We start from the raw sequence: 19,756 nt of genomic DNA, 5'->3' as shown, positions 1-19,756 counted from the left end.
GATTGGATTATAACCCTAATATGATCAGTGAATTAATCCCTAATGGGATAACTGAGTGGTAACTAGAGGCAAGTGGGACGTGGCTGGAGGAATTGATTCACTGGGTGCGGGACTATGGAGTATATTTTATAACTGTAGAGTGGAGTCTCTCTCTGCTTTCTGATCATCATGTGAGCTGCTTCTCTCTGCCACTATATTCTGCCTCACCTGGAGCCCCTGGGGAATGGAACTGGCTGTATTTGGACTGAGACCTCTGAAACTGTGAGCCCTAAAATTAACTTTTCTTCCTTTACATTTGTTCTGATTGGGTCTTTTAGTCTCAGCAGTGAAAAATTTGATTAATACAATCAGAAAATAATTTTAATGACAACATAGTAGTTTATTGTGTAGTATACTGTAATTTATTTTAACAATCTTCTGTGCATTTTTATTTTGAATTAGATTTTTTGATGAAGATTAACTAAAAAAAAACTTGTAAAACCTGACACCTGAAACTCAGAAATTGTTATCTAAATTAATAATTACTTTTATTACTAGTACTATTTGCTGCTTTCCCTGGTTGGAAAAACTTGTGGCCAGGGGACTATAGAAAATTCCAGAGATTGTTCTCAAATACTTCTTATTTCCTCAGAATGAATTGTCTCTTATTTTTCTTCTCAAAGATCCAGTGTTTAAATTATGTGGGTCCTGTTTTGGAATTAACTTCCTTCTTATTAACAAATGCAAAGTTCTCTAAGTCTTGGAAAAGATTCCAAGGGAGACTTTTTATAGATTAAAATTGATATGAAATATATATGTATATAATAAAATCTTGAGTCACTGGGATTACATGCATGTCCACTTATCTTTTTATTATTGAGCTGAAAGAGTTCTTTAAATATTCTGGATATGTGCAGTGGTGCAAGCCTATAATCCAGTGGCGTGGGAGGCTGAGGCAGAAGGATCATGAGTTCAAAGTTAGTCTCAGCAACAAGAAGAGCTGGGGATGTGACTTAGTGATTAACACCGATCAGGATAATGACATATTTACTGTCTAATTACAGAAAAGTTTTTAAAGTTACCTTTTATGACATATGCAGGACAGGAAAGGGAACACAGGAAAAGAAAGTTGTATTTCTTTTCTGAATTTTTAAAGTTTATTTTTCATTAATGCTTTAAGAAATATTTAAGGTAATGGTTTATTACCTTTATATAATGAAGTATCTTTAAACTGATGTAATGTAGTAGTTGTAACTAACTGAAATGTATCTCTTTTGACTTCTGTTTTGAAATTATGGAGTTAGGAAAGCTGATCAGCCTAAACCAAGCTCCAGGCTTCTTTATGAAAGCTGTTAAATTGATTATTAAAGAGAGGGCAATTGTATTATGTTAGTGGAGACCTTAGCATAGAATTTACTTGTTTGATTAAAATTTTAAGGCATTCTTTCCCATATTAATTTTCATTTTTAAATTTTTTTAATTGACAGTAATTGTATGTATATAGGGTACAATTCAGCGTTCTGTTTATATCTTTTAGAAAGATTAATCAAGCTAGTTAGCATATTACCTTGTCAACACTTTTATGTGATGAGAACTTTAAAAATCTATTCTTTCAGAAGTTTTGAAACATACATCATTAACTGAGGTCATCATGCAGTGCAATAGATACTAAGCCTTATTCTTCCAGTGTAACTGAAGCTTTTTTCTTCATCCTTCCCCATCCATCCCTTCCTCCAGTCTCTGGTAACCACTCATATTAATTTTCTTTAGTTGAGTATTGCCAGCATTCTGAGAAAATACCAGGTGGCAGTCTTGATGTTCATACAAGAAATTACTTTCACTGTTAAAATAAGGAAACAAAATTTCACTTGTTATTTGTTGATAAATGATAGTATAATGCAAAAGAATAGCTTTCCTCAAAACTCCCTATTAATTTTTTTTTTTTTTTTGGATGGGGAGGAGACTGGAGATTTAACTCAGGCATGCTTAACCACTGGGCCACATCCCCAACCCTTTCCATTTTTTGAGACAGGATTTCTCTAAGTTACTTAGGGCTTAAGTTAGGGAGGCTGTCTTTGAACTTGCATTCCTCCTGCCTCAGCCTCTGGAGTTGCTGGGATTACAGGCATGTGCCACCATGCCTGGCCTCCCTATAACATTTTTATATTGTCATAAGAATTCTAGAACTTATTTTACAAATGTGAAATTTAGAGATAAATACTTACAAATAAGTCATTACTGTGTGCTTACTATGTGTGGGTCATGTTCTAAGAGCTTTATATATGAATTCAATCCTTATAACAACTCCATGAGGCAGACACTTATTTTCTCTATGCTCCAGACAAGAAAAACTCAGACTCAGAGAGGTTAAGTGGTTTGCTTAAAGTCTCACACAGGGCACATCCAGGATAAACACACACCATCTGGTTACTGATTCTGTATACTTCTTCCCCTCGTCTTAGTTTTTAGTTCATTTATCCAAGTTATAGGTACACATAGGTTAAAAAAATCTAATAGTTCTATAGGGTTTATTATTAAAAATATCATTCCCTCATTTGCTCCTTCCCACAGATAACTACTTTTAGTTGATTATTGTAGTATTTCTGTACATGTCTCTAAATAATGTGCTTATTTTGCTGCTTGACTTTTCACTTGATGTGATCTATTTGCTTCTGATATTGAAAATAATTATTTAGCTCCCCCACATCTGATTCCAGGTGCCCTCACAGATACTTCATACTTTGGGTAAGATCAGTATTGAGTATTTCATTTTGTTTTTGTTTTTAATTTTTAATATTTCTATTTGTTCTTTTTAGTTATACATGACAGAATGTATTTTGACATATGATAAATGCATGGAGTATAACTTCCCATTCTTGTGGTTGTATATGATGTGCATTTACACTGGTTATGTATTCAGATATGAACAGAAAAGTTATGTCTGATTCTATTCTACTGGCTTTCCCATTCCTATCCCCCATCCCTTTCCAAGTAGTCAGTGTTTACATTATTATGGAAAAAATGCTTTAAGTGAGCCATGTTGTAAATTATGCTCAGATTTTTTCTTTCCTGATATTTTCCTTGAAAATAATTGCCTTTTCCTTTGATCTAGTTTTTCATTCAGTTATCACTAATTTACATCTTTGCCAGTTGCCTAAATCATATACATCTGTTGTCATTTTCATGTCTGAAGAAATCTCTCCTGAAATCTCGAATAGGAACCATCTGTCCCAGTGGTATGGCAGTTTCACAGACCCTTGCTGTGGATCTGTTTTCATTAATTTTGGAAACTTCTCCTTTCTACTCAAAAACCTTTCTCAATTTTCTTTATATTCTTTTTGAATCTCCTTTTGTTCATCATTCCTCTGAACTATTCTACATTTCTTATCATTTCTGTGTTCTATATTTTTACTCTTTCACTCTATTTTCTGGGTATTTTTCCAACTGTGTTATCTAGTTTTTCTGCTGAATTTAAAATTTTCTTCTCATATTTTGAGTTTCCACTAGCTGCTATTTTATTCTTGTATTTTATATAGTATGCTTATCTCCTGAGAATTTCAGATACAAAGTTCAGTTCTGACGTTAGAATTTAGTCTACAAAGGAAAGTTGAACACATTCAGTATATAAAAGGAATATAAACAGGAACAAAGAAGTAAGGAGTAAGAAGAGACTTATTTTTCCTGAGATAGTCAAAAAAGACCTCATAGAAGTGGTAATGACTGAGCTGTGTGTCTAAAAAGGGTGTTGTTAGCAAATGGAGTGAGAAAGGTGTTCCAAAACAGAAGTGGGAAAATATAATGGGGGTGAATGGTGAGAAATACAGTGTGATTAGAGCAGATTGAATAAGGGAGAAGAAATATGTGGTGAAACTTTAAAGGTAGGTCTAGATTAGACTACATGGACCCTGGAGTTCTTTGAAAAAGAAAGTAAATATTGTTTTATATGTTTTAAAGGAGATAATTTATCTGGTAGTGTGTGCTGGTCAGCTGAGAGGGGAAATAGGCAGCAGAATAAACATTTTGGTAGTTCATATGGTATTCTGAGTAAGAATAAGAATCTGAATTGAAATAATGTTTGAATCCAGCATTACTGTTGTTTATAAATTAGAGTTAACAGACCAAGATTTTTCATATGGAAGCCAATAAATGGTGATGCCATTAGCTGAGACTGGAATATAGAAAGAATATTTTGGGGTAAAATGTAATGTTTTTAGTCTTCAAGATGTAAGGTTTTATATAATTATGTGGAATACAAGTAGAAATGTCTGTTTGGAAGCTGGAAGTACCTTGTGAGCAACTCAGAAAAGAGGACAGCCTTCTTTTAGGCACCAGGAACATAGGAGAATTAATGATTAGAGAGATAATAACAGTACTGTTGTGAAACCACAAGAGTAGAGAAATAAGATGATCCAAGGGACACCATTTAGCTCTACAAAAAGACTAGAAGGAAGTGGGTGGGAGATGATCAAGCACACATAAGGAAGGAAGAGGGCAGCAGTCTTGTGCAGTGCTTTTTTGTTCCTCTTCCTGCCTCTTTTCAATGTTTCTGTGAAATACTGAGTATATATAAAAGAATATTTATTTGTTAAGTATATGTAAACTATAGGCAATAATACCCTAACTGCTGTTAAGAAAAATTACTAATACCTTTGAAAGGGCTTTCTGTTTCTTTCTCTATTCAGAGATAGCCAGTCTTGAATTTTTAATTTAAATTTATTTTTTGGTGCTGGGGATTGAATCCAGGCCCTTGCACAGCTAAGTAGATGCTCGACCACTGAACTATACCCCCAACCCCACTGAATTTTTAAAAATTATTCTTTTTTTTTTTTTTTCATTTTACTACAGTTTTATTGTTTTCCATCTTGTTGAACTTTAAAAAGATAGTCATAGTGTACATATTCTTTTGGGACTTAAATTTTTTTAAAAATGTGGTCATTAGTCTTTAGATTCACTTTTGACATTATATTACTTTGAGTTATAATAATTTTTAATACTGTGTATTATTCCATGCATGAATAACCTACATTTGTGTACACATTCTAGTATTGATGTTAATACAGAAGATTACACTGATCAGTTTTATAATGTTAAATCAACTTGGCATTAATGGAAACAATTCACTTTAGTCATAATGAGTTCACTTGCTTTTGTTTTGTTTTGTTTTGTTTTGTTTTGTTTTTGGTACTGGAATGTTGAACTCGGGGACACTCAGCCACTGAGCCACATCCCCAGCCCTGATTTTTTTCTTTTTGTATTTTATTTAGAGACAGGGTCTCACACAGTTGCTTAGATCCTCCTGTCTCAGCCTTTGGAGCTGCTGGGGTTTTAGGTGGTGGCCACCGTGCCCAGCTGTATTTACTTCTTAAAAAATAAATTCTGTTTGATTTTGGGGATTGGTTACCCTAAAGGATCATTTCTCTTGTATTATCTAGACTGTTCAGTTCCTGGTCACTACCCCTAGAGGACAGACTGAGGATTGGGGTAGCGACTATCAGGAGCAGATTTTCAAGATGTGGGCTTGAATTGTAGATAATCTCTCCTGAGAAAAATGTCTAGAGAAGGAGGAAGAAGATGTAAGTGATTTTCAGGTCAGGGGCTGCATTGAATCTTCTTCCCAAAGTACCTTGTCTTTAGAACTTGCAAAGCTTTACTTTAACATAAAGTGTTTATTTTTACAAACTGTTTAACATATTTCAACTACTTTATTTCATTTTCTTCTTGCAATAGACAGTTTTAGCTCTTTAAAATATATATGCTCATGTATATCCCCATAGAAGTCTTCCCTCCCTTATACTTTTGTCTAATTCATGTCATGAATTCATAACCTGTAGTAATGAAGAAGTTTTCTTTTTGACAAACATGGGAATGTCTGTCTGTCCTTGATTTCCACTGAGGATGTTGTAGGGTCATTGGATATTGCTGAAGAAGTGAACCATGCTTTATTTACTGGAATGCTCCATCAGCTTTAAGTACACAACAGTTAATAAAATGCACATTCATTGTCCATAATAACTTAGAATTACTGAAAGAAGAGAATAAGTAAAAGAGACTCATTCTCTAGAATGTTAAAGAAAGACTATTGAAATACCCCAGTAGTGGTTACAGAGCATGGGAGACAAATATAGCTCAAACTGTATGTAAAAGTATGTTCATGAGTAGATAGACATCATGCTTTACTTTTTATTTCATTTTGCCTTGGCTATTAATAACTCAGTAGTGATGTGTTCTTATATGTCTATTGAAACCTGTTATAAATTTGTCCTGTTACATCTGATTTAACAAGATTCAGAAACTATTGCTCTTACTTTATTTCCTATCCTTAAATGTATGTATCTCAATAGTGTCTTTTTTTTTTTAAGTAGATGAATAAAATACCTTTATTTTATTTATTTTGATGTAATGCTGAGGATTGAACTCAGTGCCTCACATATGGCAGGCAAGTGCTCTGCCACTGAGCTTCAACCCCAGTCTCACAGTGTCTTTTTTTAAAAAACAAAACAAAGGTCAACCTCAAATTGATTTATAAGTTTTACAAAAATATATTTTTTATTTTTATTTGTGCAGATTTGTCTGTTTTAATGTATAAAAGTTGCCATTTTCATGTGTGTGTAAAATATAAATATCATTTGATCAATTTGATTTTGCTGCCTTCTTAACATGTTCTCATTACTCTTCTCAGTTATAATGTTTCTTTTTTCTGAATTACATTTCATTTTGGTAAAATTCAGGCTCTACCATTTACTGGATGTTTGACAAAATGTCATAAAAGATTAAAACGATTACTGCTATCATAGATTATGTATTAAGATATGAAAAACACCTACAGTAATAGGTATATATTTGAAATGATCAAAAAGGAATTGTTGCTACTTGCTATTTTAATAAAATATTTAAATCACTTAAAAAATAAATTGTTTATGTTTGGTAGTGAGATTGGCCTATAATTTTCATTTCTCATTGTCCGATTTGGTATGAGTGTTATAAAATGAATGGGTGTGTCTTTCAGCATTGTTTTCTCATTTTCAGTGTACAAGTCTTACACATCTTTGATTAAATTTATTCCTGAGTATTGTGGTTTTTTTTTTAATTGGGTTTTCTTTAGACAATATCACAAATGTGAATGGGATTTATTTTCTTAATTTTTTTTCAGATTTTTATTGCTAATGTTTTTTTTGTGTTTATTTTCTATCTTTCCACTTGCTGAATTTGTTTACTAGTTCTATCAGTTTTTTCTTTTTAATCTGTAGGGCCTTTAAAAAAGAGATAGTTTTACTTCTTCCTTTCCAGTTTGGCTGCCTCTTAGAGATTTTTTTAAAAACACACCATTAAAAGTAATTTGATCCCCCCCCCACCTAATTGGAATGTGGTTGGAGAATATAATTTTTGTGAAACTAATCCATTAAAATTTGTTACTCATTCCTTTGATTTTTCTTCATAGTTTTATTTTACCACCTGTAATATATGTACATTTTTAAATAATATATTATTTAATTTCACTTAATTTTGAATTTTTTATTAGTGGTATGGTTTGTTGTTCTGGTATTTACTTTTCTATTCTTTCTATAGAGTGAGTTGTGTCTACTCACAGTGTTGGAGTTCTAATCTCGACGTAATGGTAGAGAAGGGTTTTTGATTCATTGTACATATATGGGGTACAACTTTTCATTTCTGTGGTTGTACACGAAGTAGAGTCACACCATTTGTGTAATTGTACAACGTGCACATGGGATAATGATGTCTGTTCCCTTATAAGAAGAGGTACTGGAGAGCTTGCTTTTTCTATTCTCCTTGCTATGTGAGGACATAGTAAGAAAGTGGTCATTTACAGGACAGCAGAAGAGCACTTCTCTAGAAAGGACCATGCTGGCACCTTGCTCTTGGACTTCTAACCTCCTAAACCTTGTGAGAAAATAAATTTTGTTACCATCCAGTGTGTGGTTTTTTTGTCATGGAGGACTGAGCTAAAACTCTTTTCCATGTTAAGTTTTTAAGAAACATTCATATTTAAGGATATAATTTACTTCTTATAAGATCTTGTTGTATATTATAATTTATTCTGCAAATGGTGGATATTTGAATGGTTTTCAGCTTTTTGTTGCTGTTACAAGTAGTGCTTTTATGAATATTCTATGTATATCCTGGTGCGTGGGTTAAGAATTTATTAGATATATGTAATTACCGATTTTGACCTTCAAAAGCAGTAGTTTCATATGGTTTAGAATAGTATCTATGAGTAAAAATGAATGCTTGTTCATAAAACTTACTAAGTGATTATACTGTTTACCAGAGTTTGTCTCCACATCTTTGTCGACATTGGATATTGTCATATTTTTACGCTTTTTTAAACACAGTTTTATGTAGTTTTATACTATGGTGCATGTGGAGCTAATTTTGCTCAGTTCTTTCTTGCAGTATTGTGAAGCTGATATTTTTTTAAACTGGAATATGAATTACTTGGTTGAATTTAATAAATATTTAATGAACCAATTCTTAGTTTTAGGTTATGGTTATATGAAGATAAGATGGAGTAACTCTTACCTCAGTCTATATTTGATGAAGTTTAAACTTAACTGGAAGCTCCAAACTTCTGTATTTTTCTTCCATTCAAATATAGATTGACTATATGACTTCTCTGTTTGCTTCTTCTAGTTTTTTGTTTTTTCTTGTTTTTGAAATTTAGAAATACGCTACTTTTATTATAGTGGTAGTTTTTCTTTTTTCATATGAAAACATTGGGGTTTGCTTCTGTAAAGTGTAACTCAAGTCAGTTCTCCAAGGACTTCTGTCTTAGATGGATTTCTCAGACCAATATTGCTATCTTTTATTTTTTAAAAATCTTAAAATTTTGTTGCACCTTTAAACTCAGTCCTAATGTATATGAATTATTCTTTCATAGAGTGAAGATACACAACAGCAAATCATCAGAGAGACTTTCCATTTGGTGTCTAAGAGAGATGAAAATGTTTGTAATTTCCTAGAAGGAGGATTGTAAGTAAAGCATTTCATAGCATTTCTGATTTTTTGACTATGTAATTGAAATATATACTGTTTAAAAAATTGTGAAAAAGTTCCTCATTTTGATCATCTGTTTTAGGTGAATTGATTGCTACCTATTTTAGCAATAAGTGTAACTTAAAAGAGTTTTTTTGTAAGAGCATTTTACATAAATAAATTATATATTTTTGGTAAAAATTGAAACATTATGGGGAAGTATAAAATGTTAAATGAGTCTCCCTCTCCCAACCTTAGTCCTTCTTCCCAGTTTTTTACATATCCTTCTAGAAAATTCATTTTGCATTTACTAAAAAATTGTACTTATGAGATCACAAATGCTCATTTGCATATTGCTTGTTATTGCTAATATTTTGAAAAACTTTGCCTATAAATAAATCTAGAGCAGCCTCATTTTAATAGTTACAGAGTATTTCTTAAGATGAACATTCATAAAAATTTGAACTAAGATACAGCTGGCTTGGAGGAACATTAGAGACTGAGGCAGGAGGATCCAAATTTCATGGTAGCTTGGACAACTTAACAAATTAAAAATATTAGGGCTGGAGTGGATCACAGTGGTAGTGCTTGCCTAGCAAACACAAGCCCTTGGGTTCAGTTCTCAGTGCTGGAGAAAAAAAGTTGGTTTATATCCTTTTTTAATCTTATAAAAAAAAAGGCTAAAGTCTGTTTTTCAAATATATCTATGTGTCTATCTACATACTTATAGTATAAATTAGAATTTAACTGATTTCTCTGTTTTTAAAATGAATAAATAAAAACTACTTGTAATTCGTTTTTTAAATATTATAAATTCTTTTAATAGATACTATGAAAATAGTTGCTGTCCACTGTTTTAATAAGTATTTCCACTGTTTATATAATTAATATATAAATTAATATGTGATATATAAATCTTCCCAGTGGCCCAGGAGACTGAGGCAGGAGGATTGCAAGTCCAAAACTAGCCTCGGCAACTTAGTGACGCCCTAAGCAACTTACTGAGACCCTGTCTTAGATATGGCTTATAAAGGACTGGGGATATGGCTTGAACCCTGGATTCAAGCCCTGGTACCAAAAAAAAAAAAAAAAAAAAATTCTGTGTTGAGAATTCAAACTAAATGTTAGCTGATTCTCAGTATGAATAATCACAGATTGATCAGATAAACCTACACTTTTCTTTATCTTAGTATATGATTCATATTGTGAAAAAATAGTTGGGGTAACAATCCATTGTTATCTCTCCTTAAGTTACTTTTTATCATGTAGAAAGTTTGCTTGCATTTCTTTAAAGTTTATATCATGCCACATCTAAATATATAATGCATGCCTACAATTTTGTTTTACTGTTAATTTGAGACTTCTGATTTAATGATTGAGATAAAATGTACCTGCTTCCATATTTTTCCAATTTTATTTATATTCTCCTAAACTTCTGTAGGATTTTGTTGTCTTTGCCATTACTGTCATTCTTTCTCATCTTAGCCTCTTAATTTCTCATCTCATAGGAAACTTACCACCCAACACTGTATTACATGTAGTAGACATATAAGAACCTGATTGATATAACTAGGCTACTGTTGGAACCAGAAATTATGGATTGAAATTTTGATTATTATTTTCTCACCTTATAGAAAGTAGAAAGCAAATATTGTAACAGAGACAAGGATACACATCTAGTTTAGTCCTAGTTTCATCGCTAAAAAGCTTATTTCCTCAGTCAGCTTGCTCATATTCTTGGAACTCAGTTCTCCCCTAAAATGAGATAAATTGGACTATAAATATTTCTAATATTTTGTGTTTTATTTGTATTCCATAGAAGAATTCCTATCAGTATTGTACTATAAAGAAGAAATTATATATATATATATATATATATATATTTTTTTTTTTTTTGTGGTGCTGAGGATTGAACCCAGGGCCTTGTCCCCAGCCCAGAAATTATATTTTTAAATATAATTTAAATATGTACTTACTGTATTAGTATCTTTGTTTCTTTAATAAGATTAGTGGCCACTTTGCAGCTTAGAATCTTCAGAAGTTTGGTCCTCTTTTAAAGCAAAACAAAAGAAAAATTTTAGAAAATCACTAAACTGATTCAGGATGAAATGAAGCCTGCTGTTCGTGTTCTTCTTGTCCCTTTTAGGGTACAATTGTGGCTATAATCATATATATAATCTCAGACTTTTCAAGTACACTTCTAAATATCTTGTCTAGCATAGAAGGAATTCTTAACTCTTTTCAGAGGTCATTTCAACTTTGTATTAGAGGACATAGCATGTACTTTTGCTACTAGAGGACACAAGAAACAGCATGTACTTAGAGAAGCCATTTCTGCAGAATTTGTAAGTTTAGTGTTACTAAATACATGCCATTTTCTTATATTCTATTTGAGTGTTCAGTTAGCTTTGATTTCATTTTGCCTTGATTATTTTTTTAATTGGTTGGTGTTTAGGGGTTTTTGAGGTAAATTTTTTTTTATCATTAAACTTAACCATAGTATAGTTAAAACTATATTTAGAAAAATATGTCTTGAATGATTCCTAAGTTATTATTTCAAAAATGCTGAAATTCCAGTCAATATAAACAAGTGTTTGATGAAAGAATTGAGTATCTCTTAGCTCAGTTTTCTTGGATTTGTATTTCAAAACGATGTATTTTGGGAGGAGATTTTGGTTGTAAATCTATCTAAAACTTAAGAAATGTCATTCTTTTTTTTTTTTTCTAGTTGATAATTAGTCTTAAGATGTGTAACTTACTGTGACCTATGGACTTAAATCTAGTAAGCACTTAAAAACGCCCTGTGATCTAATTTCTACCTACTTCTTTGACCACACTCTTCACTAATCATTTCTTGTCCACTGGCCTTCTTTCTCTTCTTTGAACATACATTCTTTGTTCTTGATGAAATGACCCTTTTATTAGTCGTTACCTTAGCCTAAATGCTCTTTAAGTTTTTTCATAGCTGGCTTCTAATCATTAGATCTCAGCCTAAATGTTACTCTTTCTTAATATCCAGTGGGAAGTAGCGAACCCATAAATATGGCATTGTCCTATTTTGATTTTCTAGGTAGCATCATCCACTATCTGATAATTTTATTTGTTTGTTTCTCCTTATGCACCCCTGGTGCCTGGCACCTAGTACTCAATGAATAGTTTACTGAATATGTGAACTAAAGTTAAACACTGGCTTCTTTCAATATGACATTACTGAAGAAAATAGTCATCTTAATTCACTTTGTTTCTGAAATAAGTTCACTTGAATGTTGTCATTTAACGTTACCTTTCATTTTATAAGAGGTTTTAAACAAATTGTTACTTTGCTTGAGCTAACACAAATGATTTGAATCTTGTTCTTAACATTTCAATTGTTTTGTTTTGTCATTTAGATTAATTGGAGGATCTGACAACAAACTGATTTATAGACATTATGCAACCCTATATTTTGTCTTCTGTGTGGATTCTTCAGAAAGTGAACTTGGCATTTTAGATCTAATTCAAGTAAGTTAACAATTGCTTTTTAGTGTTTTAAGTAACAGTTTTGCATTATGTTTTTTGAAACTTTTATATTTAAAATTTTCTAAAGGCTGGAGTGTAACTCATTGGTAGAATGCTTGCCTAGCATGCATGAGACCCGGAATTAAATTCCTAGCACTGGAAAAATATTTCTTTTCTGAAATGAAGTTTCGTGTGATTAAAAAAAAAAAAAAAGTATTTCATGAGCTGTTGGGTGGATGAAAGAATAGGGATACAGAAATAAGCAGACGAATTTAATCTGATTTACACTAATTTCAACTGATTTCATCATGCTTTTTTCCTACTCGAGTTACCACAAGGAGCCCAAGATTCATGGGTCTCTCACCACATATATCCAAGTCTGACCCTAAAACCTACCTCCCCTGTCTCCTGAAAAATCTTTTGTAATGTCCCTACAACTCGTGGTTAGTCATCAGAAAATACTTTATCTTTATTCTTTATTGATATTATTTTCACTTTTTTGTTCTAATTTAAATCTTGCTTTTCTTATGACACTACCTTCAACCCTCTCAAGTAGTAGCGGTTTTCTCTTGCTTTTTTTTATATCACTGAGCCTAGAGGTATGCTCTTTGCTTTTTCCAGAACATTCTCTCTTCTAAAATATCTCCAGATTTTATCTTACATTATCCTTCTATGTATTTGGTTACACTCGTCTCTTTCTATCTCCCATTCATTGGAGGGTCTGAGATTTTACTCTACTTGAAAGCTGACAAGTTAACCTTCCACAGTTTTGTGAATCCCGGCACAAGACAGAAGACTTTATTATTTTTTTTTCTTTTTCTAAGACTTTATTATTAATAGCAAAAACATGGTTAAAAAAATCAGTAAAATAACAGCATTTGCTTTCACTGGTTCCTCAGTTTGAAGAGTGTCTTGAAGACAGCCAGGTGAGACATGCATACACAGTAGATCAAGTTACATACAGGTAAGGAACCCCAAGTTTAGGAATTTGGAATCTTAATAAAGGGCACAAAACATGTCTGCCATTGTTTGGCAGGAAAATATTGTCTTTTTCTTCCAAGGGAGAAGGTGAATGTTTTTCTCTGGAGGAAGATACTCTCCATTTTCTAAAGGTGTTTGTTGTATAGCATGCTTTAAAAGATAGTCCAGAACAAAGACAGTAAGTATGCTTCTGCTCACAATATCTGCAGAAACATGAAATTCACAGAGAATTATCTCCTAACAGATTTTATTTCTAGTTCACTGATAGTTCACTCCAAGACTATTAATAATTCTTGGTGATTTCAATGTTTATGTGTGTAATTTTTTCCATGGGCTGGTGTATTGGAACCTGGTATTCTTCCTCTGAAGAATTTTGCCTTCTAAATCATCTTCCTAATAATTTCTAGACCTTATTTTTATCTAGACTTCAGCTAAACCATAATTTAATTTCAGTTTCTTCCCTCTGTCAACACCTCTTATCTTTTCATATCACTTCCTTTAACAAGCCTTTGGGCCTATTAGGTCCCTTTATTTTTAAAATTGATCATTTTTTACTCTGTGATCCTGATTTTCTACCTTTCCTTCCTCAGAGTAAATTCCAATCTGTCATGATAATCTTGGCCTTCTATACACTTAACTCCTTGCCTACACTCATACATTTGCAAATACGTAGAGGAAAAGAAACATAACCATACTTCCTGGTCTCACTTTTAATTCATTATCCCTAATCTCAGTGAGCCCTTAATGCTACCCAGTAATCAGATTTCATTTACTCTCTCATACTTCTAGATGATTTCTGATACATCCTGCTTTCTGCTCATATCTGCAGCACTTTTCCTTGCTTTTTGGATCACAGATAAAATTGACTCAATCAGAAGAAAACTTCTGCAGGCTTCCCTTCTCTTCTTAGCCTCCTACATCTGTGTCCATGTACTTTATTTTGTCTTCTGTTAGGAAGGAATTAACCATGCTCCCAGCTAAGGCCAATTCATGTACTTATGTAGTAGTTTTTACCTTGTCATTGTTCTAGCAGTGCTCTTCTTTTCTTTTATATCTTTATTTTTTCTTGTCTTTAAATCATTCCTACCAACCTACAAGATATTCTTTCATCTTAAAAAAAAAAAAAAAAGAAAAAAAAAGAAAAAAGGTCTTTCTCCTCCGCAGGCTGAGGCAGGAGGAGGCTGAGGCAGGGGGATCGTGAGTTCAAAACCAGCCTCAGCGATTGCGAGGTGCTAAGTAACACATTGAGATCCTGTCTCTAAATAAAATATGAAATAGGGCTGCGGATGTGGCTCAGTGGTCGAGTGTCTCTGAGTTCAATCCCCAGTACTCTCCTGTACCCAAAAAAGGTCTTTTTTCCTTGTTCACTCTTCAGCCATTGCCTCATTTTGTTCTCTCCTTTGACAGCAAAACACTTTTTAAAATGGTTATACTGTCCCAAATTTTTCTTTTCCCATTCTCTCTTAAACTCTCCAATCAGACTTCTAACCCTAGTATTGCTGAATCCAAGGGTTCTCATCTTTATTTGATTAAGATATTGATCAAACTTCTTCATGAAATACTTGCTTCACTTGGTTTCTAGGATGACCTGCTTACTAGGTCTAAACTTTGATAATGTTTAGACCTAAGGTTCCATCCTTGAATGTCTTCTCTTTTTTGACTCTACTCATTTGCTAAGTGATTTTATTCAAATGTTATATATTGATGACATCAACATTTAAATCTTCAGCCTAGACCTTTCTTCTGCTACCTACTGGGCAGCTCCCTTGGGTGTCTTATAAAGGCCTCCAACTTAGCATATTCCAAAATGTCTGAATAGTTCATCAAAAATCTGTACCTCAGGGCTGGGACTGTGGCTCAGCGGTGGAGTGCTTGCCTCATATACATGAGGCACTGGGTTCAGCACCACATAAAAGTAAATAAATAAAATAAAGGTATTGTGTTCATCTACAACTAAAAATATTTTTTAAAAAATCTTTACCTCCAGTACTTTCCCCTTGTTATTTAATAGTAACTTCATTCTGCCAGTTGAACCAGCCAAATCCTGACTTTTCCTTGACTCTTATTTTCTGATCCCTTCCACATCTGTTTCCTCAGCAAATCCTATTTGATATACAGGATCTGACCACTTATTCCCTTCTCTACTGCAACCACCTTGGTCCAAGCCATCATAATTCTTGCCTGGATTATACTGGTAGTTTCCTGTTTGGTCTCCCTGCTTTCACTGTTTTTGTTTGATTTCTCTTTGATCTTTGTGCAACAACCAGAGTGATATTATTAAAATATACTACATCTTACACTCTTCCATTCCAAACTCTTCAATGACTTCATTTTTAATTCAGAGTATAAGCCAAATTCCTTAACCATATGGCCCTGTTTGATCTGACTCCTCTTCCCCATTACTTGTCTTACCTCATCATCTGTTCCTTTCCCCTTTGCTTAGTCTCCTTGCTGTTCCTCATATTTACCAAACATGCCTCTGTCTCAGAACCTTTGTACTTGCTGAGCTTTGCACCTCAAATCTTCTTCCATTTGATAGTCCCATAGCTAGCTCAATCATTCTTTCAGATTTTGACCCAGAAATAACCTTCTCAATATGGTATTCTCTGGCCATTCTTTCTAAAATTTCTCCTACATTTTCTAACCCCTTTCCTGTTTTATTATTATTTTCCTTAGCACCTGTCATCAATATAATATATAGTTGACCTACTTTGTTGTTTTTATTATCATTTACCCTTATAAGAATATAAGCTCTGTGATGGCTAGGATTTTTGTTTGTTTGGTTTACTGATTTATTCCTGGTATATGGAGTGGCTCCAGACATATAGTCAGTACTCAATCAGTGATTCCTGAGTGAGTGAATGAATAAGTGTAGTGAAAGCCTCATACTTAGTATTCTATGTAAAATAACAACAGAGCTCAAAGGTTAGTTAGAAGAGTTAGCTAGAAAATATAGTAGTTACTAAGTGGTATAGTAGTTACTAACACATTTTAAAAATTGAGCTATGTCAATGTGTTTAATTTGTGAAAACCATTAAGTTCTATATATACTTAAGATTTTCATACTTACTCTTTATAATACCTTCTATTAAAAAGTTTAAAATTACCTCCCCAAATATGTAGTTGCTACAAATAATTGTATTGAATTAATATTATCATGAAGGGATACACTGAATGTTATGTTCTTTTTCTGGATAGTAGAGGTGTGTAATTGTAAGTTGGAGAAAACTGCATGTAAAAAGAAAGTTTTCTTTGTCAGATAAGTTCTACGTTTTTGAAATCAGGTAAGGAGGCATGGTTTGATCTCTAGTTAATATAGAATAAATCAGAAATTAACCCAAGCAGAAGCAGAAAACATAATTAATAAATTCTGAGAAATCAGCTTAGAAATATCAGAAGTAGTTAAAGCTTTAGATATTAAAAATTGTCAATAAAGCAAAGAAGAAAATGTAGATAAGTGATAATTGGAGCTATTAATATTGCCACATTACTCTTAATTCTGTAATTCTTACACTAGGTTTTAAGGAAGTGAGTAGGTATCAGAATTATGTGAAACAAAATAATTGTGGGAAACATTCTGAGGGTATGCTTTGTTTTTTAATTGGTGGTGGTGAGGACCACTTTTAAGATAAATATGCGTGTGTATATAAATATAATGAGGTAAAATGTACATTTTTCATAATATATAAAGCTCTAAGAGGGAAATTTTTAAAAAAATTTGAACGTGTGATAAATATGCCATAGTATCCTTGAATGTATGTTCGTTTTATTCCACTATATAAGAAATGTTGTTTTGGTTTCCAAGAGGTTTTTTTTCTTTTTTTTTCTTTGTTTTTTTAAATTAAAGAAATAGAAGCCATATTTTACTTTCATGTATGGATTGGTTAAGTGTTGATCAGGACTATGTACTGCCATTGCCATTGCCTTCTAACTTCATCCATTATTACATTTTTAAATTTATCTCATATATAGAATAATTAATTGATTATATTTTATATCAAGATATATTTGTATTTCTACAGAAAAAGAATTTTTAATATGGAACTGTGCTATCTCTCTCAGTTGTCTCTGACTGATGTAGGTGGTAGATATACAACATCACATTCCATACACTATCTTTTATTTACCTGAGCTAGCTACTAGAGTTGAGAGAGCTGAAAGAGGAGAAAATATTCCATTTCAAATTCAATCTGTTCTGTTAAAAAGAATATTGTTAAAAAGAATGTTTTAAAATCAAAACTCTGTGTATAGTTAAGAAGGGTTAAAATAGATGTGAATTTTCCTAGAGGTAAATCCAAAGAATTTTTTTTTTTTTTTTGTACTTGTGTCCTTAGGTTAAGTTGTCATCTCTGATTATTTTTGGATGCTGTGGCTCACCTTAATTGTTAAGACAGAATAGTTGTTATATCTTAGAGGGAAATTAGGTGGGGAATTGTCAAAGAATAAATGTCCTACGAAGTAAATTCTGTCATGTGCTTATGGAAATTGGAAACTATCTTTTGTGTTTTGTAGAATTCTTCATCTACTGAAGTTCAAACATTGACAAATGTTTTTGTTTTTTTCTTTGTTTTTGTGTTGGGAATTGAATGTGCCTCACACATGCTAAGTATATGCTCTGCCATTGAGCTACTCCCCTTACCCCAATAACTTGTTTTGATATTAAATAAGATAAAGAAAGAATTTCAGGAGAATTGTGTCTTTTTCTCCTTTACAAAAGTCAACTAAAGCTGTTATCACAAGAGTTTTCATATGGTAATCTGTTGAAAATAAAAGTCTGTAGTCTACCTTACAGGTACTAAGTCTATCACTACCAAGAACATAGTAGAAGTTCTGTAGTTCCTGTCTTTCACCTTGATTACCACAATTCATTAAATACTTAAGAGGGAGTGCTGAGCATGCATAAGTCCGTCGTTCTAAAAATGGTGGTTGAATGAACAAAGATGGAAGTGAAGAGCTCATTATTTTTGCTTCTCTTTCATCAAACAGCTTTTAGAGCTTATTTAAAATTGATTTTCTTGATTTGTTCATCTTCTGGTTTTGAGAAAGGCAACTTCAATGCAAAAAGTAAAAGTGAAACCAAGAGTTTAGAGCCAAACTTCTTTGTCTTGCATATTTAAATAATGTTTTAAGAACAGATCAAGAAAACATCAGTGTATAACTACTAAACATGTTTATAATTTTGATATTTTAAGTGTTTGAAATGATACCATTCAAATGATAATTGGAAGCAAATATTTTTATGCAGATTAGTGTTCCTAAAGTATGCATATGTTATCTGAGATGTGACTTTATATTTTGTATCTGGGAGAAGGCATTATTAGTAAATTCTATGTGAAATTTTTAACATTATAGAACCCAGTTGAATAATCAGCCTCTCTTTGCTTTATCCCCCAGTTCTTCATAAATTGGGGAAAAAAAAGAAAAATCCTTCTTTATTCTGGATATATGCCATTTTGCTCTGATATTGATTATCATGTAAGCAAATTTCAGAATTAAGAGCTAGCTTTTTGAAGAGTCCTTTCTGTTGTAGCATGTCTTCCTTGGAAGTATTAAAATATTTACAAACCTAGAATAAAAGTTCATTAAATATTGTTAGGTTGTTTGAGTTATTTATAAGTGGTCATATTGTCTCCAATTAGTTTATTATGCCACATTGATAATGGAGGCATGAAGAGTTCACTGACTAGTTCTGAATTCTTGTTTTTTGTATTATATGTAAAATTTATCACAGCATCGGTCTTTTTCATTTGTAGTGAAAAAATTAACAGCTAAACTTTTATGTTTAGAAAGATGTTTTGACTATGATGTTAGAATGTTTTAAAATCAAAACTGTGTATAGCATTTGTTATTAGTATGTTACTGTTAGACTAGCTTTTATAAAATTGTTTTATTTGTAGCTGCTATGTTAATTCAGTATAACATTGACCAAGTTATTTCATCTTTAGAGGCCTAGAATTGCTCACCTCTGAAGTATGCTTGTTTCAAACATTCTGCCTATAGATTTTGTGCAGGTGTTAGAAAGATCAGCGAATTAAGGCAGTCTTGTATCTTGTAGTAGTTAAATCCATCTGGGCTCTGTCATATACTAAATACATGACTTTGGGTAAGTTATTTAACCTCTTTGACCCTACCTAATTTTCCTCATCTGCAAACTGGAGGTGATAATGCTAACCCATAAAGTAGGTGTGAGCATTAAAAAAAAGATATTATATAGGACACCTATGACTAGATGATTGAAATGTAGTAATCTGGTTTTCAGCTAACATTTTCATTAAAGCATGTATTTTTAAGAAAGCCATAATAAATG

General features: G+C 32.3%; 1 protein-coding gene across 4 annotated transcripts in view; it reads left to right on the top strand.

Annotated features, from left to right (window-relative positions):
• Positions 1–19,756, top strand: part of Ap3s1 (adaptor related protein complex 3 subunit sigma 1) — a 79,825-nt gene that overhangs the window by 8,045 nt on the left and 52,024 nt on the right. For all 4 annotated transcript variants that reach the window (XM_047555328.1, XM_047555327.1, XM_047555330.1 and 1 more), the window contains exons 2-3: positions 8,876–8,967; positions 12,360–12,471. In XM_047555328.1, the coding sequence (XP_047411284.1) occupies positions 8,876–8,967; positions 12,360–12,471 (204 nt within the window). The remainder of the gene's footprint in view (positions 1–8,875; positions 8,968–12,359; positions 12,472–19,756) is intronic.

Source organism: Sciurus carolinensis, chromosome 6 (assembly GCF_902686445.1).
Source record: "Sciurus carolinensis chromosome 6, mSciCar1.2, whole genome shotgun sequence".
In the NCBI taxonomy this organism is placed as follows: domain Eukaryota; kingdom Metazoa; phylum Chordata; class Mammalia; order Rodentia; family Sciuridae; genus Sciurus; species Sciurus carolinensis.
Note: the sequence above shows the minus strand (reverse complement) of the source record. Positions and strands in the feature narration are given on the sequence as shown.